Consider the following 10220-nt stretch of genomic DNA (forward strand, 5'->3'; position numbering starts at 1 on the left):
GTACTACCTGCCTGCTGGGGAGATGGGGTTAATCTGGGGGTACTACATTGTATACAATATTCATTAAACGTTTTCAAAAAACACTACTGTACCATACAATTTGTATGGTACAGTGGTGTTTTTTGCAAATGTTCATTTGTTGAAAATGTTCAAATTTCATGCACATTAAATGCAACAGCAGAATTTGCACAGTGCAAATACTGCTGTTGCAAATAATGTGCATGAAAATTGCATTGTAAACCTCCTTTTTTATTTATATAAAGTGTGGGTGAACTTAAACTGTATGGCTATGCTGTGGTTCCTGTAGGCTTTGCGTGCGTTAGGTGGGCCTCCAAGTCTATTTTACTTGGAGCCCCCAAATTCCTTCAAACGGCCCTGCATGAACCACACATGAACCACACATACACCACGCATACAGCACACATACACCACACATACACCATGCATATACCACGCATTCACCACACATTCACCATGCATACACCATGCATACACCACGCATGCACCACACATACAACACGCATACACCACACATACACCACGCATACACCATGCATACACCACACATACACCACACATACACCATGCATACACCATGCATATACCACGCATTCACCACACATACACCACACATACACCATGCATACACCATGCATACACTACACATACAACACGCATACACCACACATACACCACGCATACACCACACATACACCACACATACACCATGCATACACCATGCATATACAACGCATTCATCACACATTCACCATGCATACACCATGCATACACCTCGCATGCACCACACATACACCACACATACACCATGCATACACAATGCATACACTACACATACACCTCACATACAACACGCATACACCACACATGAACCACACATACACCACACATACACCACACATACACCATGCATATACCACGCATTCACCACACATTCACCATGCATACACCATGCATACACCACACATGCACCACACATACACCATGCATACACCATGCATACACTACACATACACCACACATACAACACGCATACACCACACATACACCACGCATACACCACGCATACACCACACATACACCATGCATACACCATGCATACACCATGCATATACCACGCATTCACCATGCATACACCATGCATACACCATGCATGCACCACACATACACCACACATACACCATGCATACACCATGCATACACTACACATACACCACACATACAACACGCATACACCACACATACACCACGCATACACCACGCATACACCACACATACACCACACATACACCATGCATACACCATGCATATACCACGCATTCACCACACATTCACCATGCATACACCACGTATACACCACACATACACCATGCATACACCACACATACACCACACATGCTCCATTCATACACCATGCATATTCCATACACCATGCATACACTATGCATACAACACGCATGCACCACACACACACCACGTATACACCATGCATACACCATGCATACACCACACATACACCACACATAAACTTCACATACACCACGTATACAACACACATACACCACACATACACTACACATACACCACATATACACCACACATAAACCACACATACACCATGCATACACCACACATACACCATGCATACATGAATGTTTTTAAGTGTTGCAGTCAGGTAATAATGCAAGGGCTGAGTGTATATATAAATCCTAGGATTCCAGATAACGTAAAAGTACACCATGCATACACCACACATACACCACACATACACCATGCATACACCATGCATATACAACGCATTCACCACACATTCACCATGCATACACCATGCATACACCTCGCATGCACCACACATACACCACACATACACCATGCATACACAATGCATACACTACACATACACCACACATACAACACGCATACACCACACATGAACCACACATACACCACGCATACAGCACACATACACCACACATACACCATGCATATACCACGCATTCACCACACATTCACCATGCATACACCATGCATACACCACACATGCACCACACAGACACCACACATACACCATGCATACACCATGCATACACTACACATACACCACACATACAACACGCATACACCACACATACACCACGCATACACCACACATACACCACACATACACCATGCATACACCATGCATATACCACGCATTTACCACACATTCACCATGCATACACCATGCATACACCATGCATGCACCACACATACACCACACATACACCATGCATACACCATGCATACACTACACATACACCACACATACAACACGCATACACCACACATACACCACGCATACACCACGCATACACCACACATACACCACACATACACCATGCATACACCATGCATATACCACGCATTCACCACACATTCACCATGCATACACCACGTATACACCACACATACACCATGCATACACCACACATACACCACACATGCACCATTCATACACCATGCATATTCCATACACCATGCATACACTATGCATACAACACGCATGCACCACACACACACCACATATACACCATGCATACACCATGCATACACCACACATACACCACGCATAAACTTCACATACACCACGTATACAACACACATACACCATGCATGCACTACACATACACCACGTATACAACACACATACACCACACATACACTACACATACACCACGTATACACCACACATAAACCACACATACACCATGCATACACCACACATACACCATGCATACATGAATGTTTTTAAGTGTTGCAGTCAGGTAATAATGCAAGGGCTGAGTGTATATACAAATCCTAGGATTCCAGATAACGTAAAAGTAGTCTGACTTTCCTCTAACAAAATACTGAACGAAAATATGTCACCTTATATTTATGATATGAGCTGCAGACACTATCAGATGACAGGACAACAATATCAGATGTACAATTTTTTGTGTTGTTGGGTTTGTTACAACTGGGCTGAAGATGGGGATGAACTGCTTAAGTGTCTCAACTTCTCTTGCCTACTGGGTCATCTTCCCCTCCCTGTCCTGGTTCATTGTTTTATAGGGCACTGAACCATATCACTAAATCCCATCTGATAATGTAGCTCATCCCTACCTCCTTGGCACTTCAGCCTGGGGAAAAGTCATCAGTTTTTAAGTTGTGGTAAACCGATCAACGCTAACAAAAATATGTTTGATATTGTTGTCACCTATCTGGTATTGTTATCACGATTCCGTATGGCAGAGCATAAGACAAATGTGATTGTGACGTGTAAGGCTAAGTTCACATCAGCGTTGTGCCCTGTCCCATTTAATGTTTATTTGACTTTCTTTTTTTACTTTTGTGCTGAACAGACCCTAAACGGATGGGAGCACAACGGATATCCCTGGGTCCCAACGGGTCCCATTGACTTTGAATGGCGTCCTTTCTGCAAATGTGCATCATTGCATTTTTTCTTCTTATTTTGCCCCACAAAAATATATTTTGTATTGTTTCCTAAAACATCATAGGATAACATAAAGGGTATCAATAAAAAATACAACTTATCTTGCACAAAATAAAACCCCACATGATGCTGTCAGTGAAAAATTTTAATATTATGGGCTTTGAAAGGGTATGTTCACATCGCAAAATTTGTATGGAATGTCTGCACTGAATATTCCGCACGGACATTCCGCTGCAGCATAGTCCCAGTGATTTCAATGGGATTCTGCTGCACTCTTCACACGGCAGAATTTCCGTGTCAGATGCTTCCGCTGTGAAAATTCAGATACTGCAAGGAAATGCATTGCTGTCTGAGATGGCGCATTTCCGAGTGGTCCTAGCACCTGCAGGATTAGTCAAATGTGCAAAATGTCCGCATGTGTTTTCCATGGGGACATTCCGCATACTAAGGAGGAAGAAACCATAAGCAAAAGGGCCAGAAAGGGCTTAAACAAAAATTTATTTTAATGGCATTCAGAACCAAAATGAGTGGCTCCTATTTGCCACATGGACTACACCCAGCACTGTGAGGCCAGCACGCAGCACATCAATTTACAATTGAAATTTTTAGATCTCCTTATAGAGAGAGAATTAAATATTTTGCAATCTTACATTAATATTATTAATATGTATTACATTTTGTAGTGTTTTTTTTGCAATTTTCTCTATTAACAATAGAGATTTCCCCCTAGCACCCATAATGATCTACCAGGGGATTCATCTTTATTCTTGGCCTGCCAGAAGATCTATAAAAAAATAGATATCTGACTTTATATATGATGGTATACATGAGCAGATCTTTCTTACATGTTTCTTACATGTACAGAGGATTAACCTCTTCTTATTCTGTGGCAAAAAATCATCTTATATTTACCAAATGTGAAAAACTATGAACATTTATATACTTACTTTACATATAGATGAGTGAACCTTGTACCCTACACTCTGTTTTTGATTCTACAGGACAATATATATATATATATATATATATATATATATATATATATATATAGATGCAAATCAAAAAATATTGCAGTATCTTGTAATACCTTTTTTATTGGACTAACAGAATTTTGTAGAGACAAGCTTTCGGGATTCCTCCCTTTATCAAGTCCAAAGCAAATCTAAGCTCACAAGTAGAAGACACAGGTTACATCTCACAAATATGCTGGGGTTAAGACAATAGATGTGGAGAATTCACACTAAGATGGGCCATAAATTGCCCTGTTATGGGAACATAGACTACATAGATAAGGATGAGAAAAAGGGGGGAGGGAGGGGGGGAGCAGGGGAGAGAATGTAATTAAGCAGGACAAAGTGAGATGCAAAAGAGAGGACAGTACAGGTTATAAGAAATTTGACTATATATATATATATATATATATATATATATATATTTTTTTTTTTTTTTTTTTTCTTTTTTTTTTTTTTTTTACTTGTATTTATTTTCATTTTATTTTTGACTGCCAAAAGTAAGTAATTCTCCAAAAATGTTATATTGGAAAGTAGTCATCTGAATTATATTTAACAGCTGTTTAAGCAAAAACAAAATGACCAGCAAATTACATGTATTATATATTGGTATATTTTAGTTTTTTATTGGTAAATTTAGAGCCTTCTCGTTTTTCAGTATGATAGGAATCTACAGATCTCTAGCACATGTGAATAATGCATGAATTGTTTCATAATTGATAACCTTCATTCTATGCAGCCAATAATTATGTCTCAACAGTACAAGATGGCAGAGACACATATCTGCATCTGTGGTAAAATGCAAAAATAGTTCAGCTTTCCTTACATGTAGGTATAAGGTGGATAAACTAACAGTCCTCCTGCAGGACTATATCTGTATCCATTCATAAATAGTTGCCTGCAACTTTAAATTTTATACTTCTTAAGACATATTGTTGTATGTAAATAATCCGTAGAGAAGAGAAAAGAAAACCAGGGCAACTCACCAATTACGTAAACTTCAAGCTTCTTTATTGATCCATGAAGGGTATAAACTGTGCAAGACACGGGTGGACAAACAACAGGGGGACGTTCGTTCGGGGCTACGGTGCCGTTTCGCAAGATATGCTTCAACTGGCCCACATCGTCTTCCAGCCGGAAACACATTTATACAGTCAGCTAGTCAGACTAAAACGAATTAACAGCAATCCTATACTGTTTCAAAAACAGGCAGATGATTTACAATATCGTTTGGAACAGAGAGGATATCCTCTTAATTTAATTTTAGATGCAAGAAAGAAAATAGATCGAGTACCAAGAGAAGTGTTGCTGAAAACGAAAGATAGAATTGACAATAAACGTTGCGTTTTTTCTTTTTCAAATACTCCTATTAATAATGTAGTGAAAAAAGCTATTGCGAATAATTGGTATATTTTACAAGAGGATGCTGACATAGCAGTAACTACTAATGAAAAACCGATTGTTACATATAGAAAAACGAAAACAATTGGAGACTTATTGAAAAAAGGAAAAAACGCAACGGGACAGAATTGGTTGTCTGAATTACGCCCAAAAGGGAATTTTATTTGCGGTTCATGTTCATTTTGCTCTTTAAATATGAAATGTAGAATTGTAGAATTAGCAGGTAATACTATTAATGTGAAACAATGTATTACATGTAGATCCTCTCATGTAGTATACGCATTGGTATGTAAATGTAAATTATTTTATATTGGGAAGACAAAAAGGCCCTTATTTCACAGAATCCGCGAACATGTTCGATCCCTCAGGACCGGCATCGGAGCCACTAGATTTATTCAGCATATTAATGAAGTTCATTCGAAAGAAAAATATGGATTCCGTTTTGCCGGACTTGAAAGGATCGAACATGGTGTTGCTGGGAAAAATAAAGAAGAAATTCTGTTAAGAAATGAAACTAAATGGATTCTTCGGTTGGAAGCAATGGGGCCTTTAGGTCTTAATGAACGTACTGAGCTCAGTGCATTACTAACATAAATGAAAATCTTAGGAGTATCACACAGTTGTTTTTAACATTTTTAATTGCACTTACCTTTTGTTTGGCTCATTTCTATGGCAACGGAGGGGAGGGTTATTTAAATGTGTTTCCGGCTGGAAGACGATGTGGGCCAGTTGAAGCATATCTTGCGAAACGGCACCGTAGCCCCGAACGAACGTCCCCCTGTTGTTTGTCCACCCGTGTCTTGCACAGTTTATACCCTTCATGGATCAATAAAGAAGCTTGAAGTTTACGTAATTGGTGAGTTGCCCTGGTTTTCTTTTCTCTTCTCTACGGATTATTTGCATTGGACTTTGCTATTACCAGTGAGCACCATCAGACGTGGTTGAGCCAGCAGAGGCATTGGATGTCAGGTGCTAATAATTAAGGAAGCAGTGCCGAGTTTGTTTCTTTCTACTATTGAATATATTGTTGTATGTTTTGGCTATATATATGTATGTATATATATATATATATATATATATATATATATATATATATATAATTCCAAAAATACAGGGCATCACTCCAGTGATCCAGCATAAAAGTGATTTTATTCACCTAAAGTGAAAAGCAGCGTTTCAACCTGCTTATTGAACAGGTTGAAACGTTGCTTTTCACTTTGGGTGAATAAAATCCCTTTTATGCTTTATCGCTGGAGTGCCGCCCTGTATTTTTGGAATTACACTACTTGGGATTTTTTGGTGGAGTCTTTCACAGGACTGAGCACCCGCCTGGATCCTGGGATTGAAAATCCCACACAGTGCCACTCTTTTATCTATATATATATATATATATATATATATATATATATATATATATATATATATATATATAAAAAAAATAATAATAATAATAATAATATATATACATATGTATATATATATATATATATATATATATATGTAAAAATATATATACAGTATATATATATATATATATATATATATATATATATATATATATACACATACATACAGTATCTATACATTATTGAGTTTTTAATACACTGCATATCTTCTCTGTTTTATTTCAGGTGCTCCAAAACAAAAGGCTAAAGTATGCTGTACATTCTAAACTGAGGTGGTTATCAACAGAGCTGAGGTCTTCCTGGGGTACCAACCACTAGGGAAGATATAGATATTGAAATAAGCCCTGGGCAATCCTTGTATTGGCAGGGAGGCACACATGGTGGAGACACGAATGTGGCAAGTTATCGTGTTGCGGAAGAGAAGTTTTGAAAAATTATTAAAAACAGAAAGAGAAAAAGGAGAAAAAGTGATAAGACAGCCTTTGTGAGAAATGCTGTTGGTCTGTTTGCAGTAGGCTTGGGCATGGACATCAGGGGGCTAGATTGGCCTCCGCAAAGGAGGCAGGTGGTACCGAATTCTGAAATGGCATTGCTTGGCTGAAGGCTGGAGGATGTGGAAGCTTATTATGAGAGTTGCCACTTCAGCGAGTTTACTACACAGAATCATAGATTTATTTCAATACGATGAAGGAGAAGCTTTATCTAATGCAATAGCTTTTTTTTACTATACATGTTATGTAGAGTTGAGCGAGTCGAGCCCCCCAAAACCAAATCCGAAATGAACTTCGGGGGGTCCATGGCCTGCAGGACTTTCGAACATTGCCAAGTTTGGCTTGCGCCAACCTGGCAAGGTCGAGGCTGAGCTGTGCTCGTAGCTGACAGTCACAATTACAGCTCAGCCCAGCTAGGAAGGAATTAATCGGTCCTGCTGAGCAGCTTTCGTTAACTGTTTGGGGGATGTTTAAATTATACAGCCATCTATATGGGCCATATCTGGAAAAAAACGGGAAACCGCGCTCCGTGGTGTATTAAAAGAGGATGAAGGATTGTTTAAAAAAGGCATGCAACCTGCTCACCTGGTAGGGTTGTGTAAGCACATACACAACAATGGTGAGCACATGATAAGGTGTCCGCAGCCCTCCGGCACAAGAATATGTATACGAGTAAGCAGCTTCAATGGAGATGCCGGCTCAATGTGGCGCTGGACACAGACCAGTCTGTGTCCAGCGCCACGTTGAGCCGGCGTCTCCATTGAAGCTGCTTACTCGTATCTATATGGGCCAGGCCTCTTCATGTGTGGCTCCATTCCTTGTGATGGGATCACTAAAAGTAGAGCTACACAAGAAGAGGCCCAATCCAGCGATGGGATGGTAAGTATCTCTCTCCTCACTTAACCCTTTCACTTTCGTTTCACATAGACCATTTTCGTAAAGCTTGTTCTACTCTAACGTTTTAATCCCCCATTGTACATGTTAGTATTTTAATTTTGTCTTCTAGGAAAAAATATATTTAAAACGGATGGATCCCCTTTATCCTAAAAAAAAAAAAAACAACAACAATGAAGAACAGCAACAGTACTATTGTCACTGAATTTATTTTACTAGCATTTAAAGATTTTCCTCAGTTTTCTCAAATTTTGCTTTTCATCGCCTGCTTTTTTATTTATATTACTTGTATTGTTGGGAATATAATAATATTTTTGCTTATTCATTTTGATTTCAATCTTAATGCTCCGATGTACTATTTTATTAGCAGATTTTCCATTTTGGAAATTGTATTTGTTTCTATCATTGTCCCCAAACTGTTAGATATTCTTATTGCAGGTAGAAACAGGATCAGTTTTGAGGCCTGCTTCCTGCAGTTATATTGCGCTGATACTACAGGTATAGTGGAATGTTACCTTCTCACTGTCATGGTTTTCGATAGACATTTTGCCATCACAAGCCCATTCCAATATGAGATTATAATGACTCAATGGTATATCAAACTTGCTATATTTCCATGGCTTGTTGGTTTGGGTGGAGCTTTCATACCCACCATCTTCACAGCATCTTTAAAATTTTGTGGTCCCAACGTGATTGACCATTTCTTCTGTGACCTGGCTCCTTTACAAAATTTGGCATGTTCTGATCCCTATGTCAGTAATCTTGTGACCAGCATAACCGCCATCTTTGTGGTTCTTCTTCCCTTCATCGTCATCATTGGGTTCTATACTCACATCATAGTTACAGTCCTAAAGATTAAGAGCGTAGAAGGTAAACGTAAAGCCTTCTCCACCTGCTCCTCTCACCTTATCGTAGCCAGCCTTTACTTTTGTACAGGTATCATTGTATATGTCCAACCAAGTGACAGCCAACATGACAAATTTCTTGCTTTTATATACACAATTGTGACTCCATTGTTAAATCCATTTATTTATACTTTTAGAAACCGAGAAGTGAAATTAGCATTTGCCAAATTGTTAATTAATGTAAAATCATTGATCAAAAATAAGATGAAAAAAAGTATTTAAGTTTCAAATGTTGGTTCAATTTAATAGTTGTAAACTCCCCTGCCCTCTCACCCTTTTGGACTGGTTCAAGATAGTGACCTATTTACAGAGAATGGAGGAACTTATGGTGGACTCCAGGAACCTCCCAGAAAAACACCATAATCTATGGAGCTCATCGTTGATCTTCCTCTCCTCTGATGACTTCCGATTCTTGCATTTTACCACCTAAACCTCCCCCACTGGGATCAGTCTAGCATCAGTCTATTGACTCTCTCCTCCCACTTCTCCCTCCTTCTTTGCCACTGGACATATTTAGGGATTCTTCTACTTTCACTGGAGTGTTCCAGCCTGCTAGACACCCATGGAGCTGTGATCTTGCAGCCACCCTCCCTCTGTTCTGTTTGTTCCCCGCCCCCCAC

General features: G+C 39.1%; 1 protein-coding gene across 1 annotated transcript; it reads left to right on the forward strand.

Moving 5' to 3' along the window:
* The first annotated feature begins 8868 nt into the window (after nucleotides 1-8868).
* On the forward strand, nucleotides 8869-9822 carry LOC130294918 (olfactory receptor 10A4-like). Its single transcript, XM_056545069.1, has one exon. It carries the CDS (start codon nucleotides 8869-8871, stop codon nucleotides 9820-9822), a length of 954 nt encoding a protein of 317 aa, XP_056401044.1.
* The last annotated feature ends 398 nt before the right edge of the window (nucleotides 9823-10220 follow it).

This window comes from Hyla sarda, chromosome 11 (assembly GCF_029499605.1).
Source record: "Hyla sarda isolate aHylSar1 chromosome 11, aHylSar1.hap1, whole genome shotgun sequence".
NCBI classification, from domain to species: domain Eukaryota; kingdom Metazoa; phylum Chordata; class Amphibia; order Anura; family Hylidae; genus Hyla; species Hyla sarda.

What these genes read in the sequence shown, in the direction of transcription:
- LOC130294918 (XM_056545069.1), top strand. Translation starts at nt 8,869, where the DNA reads ATGAAGAACAGCAACAGTACTATTGTCACTGAATTTATTTTACTAGCA.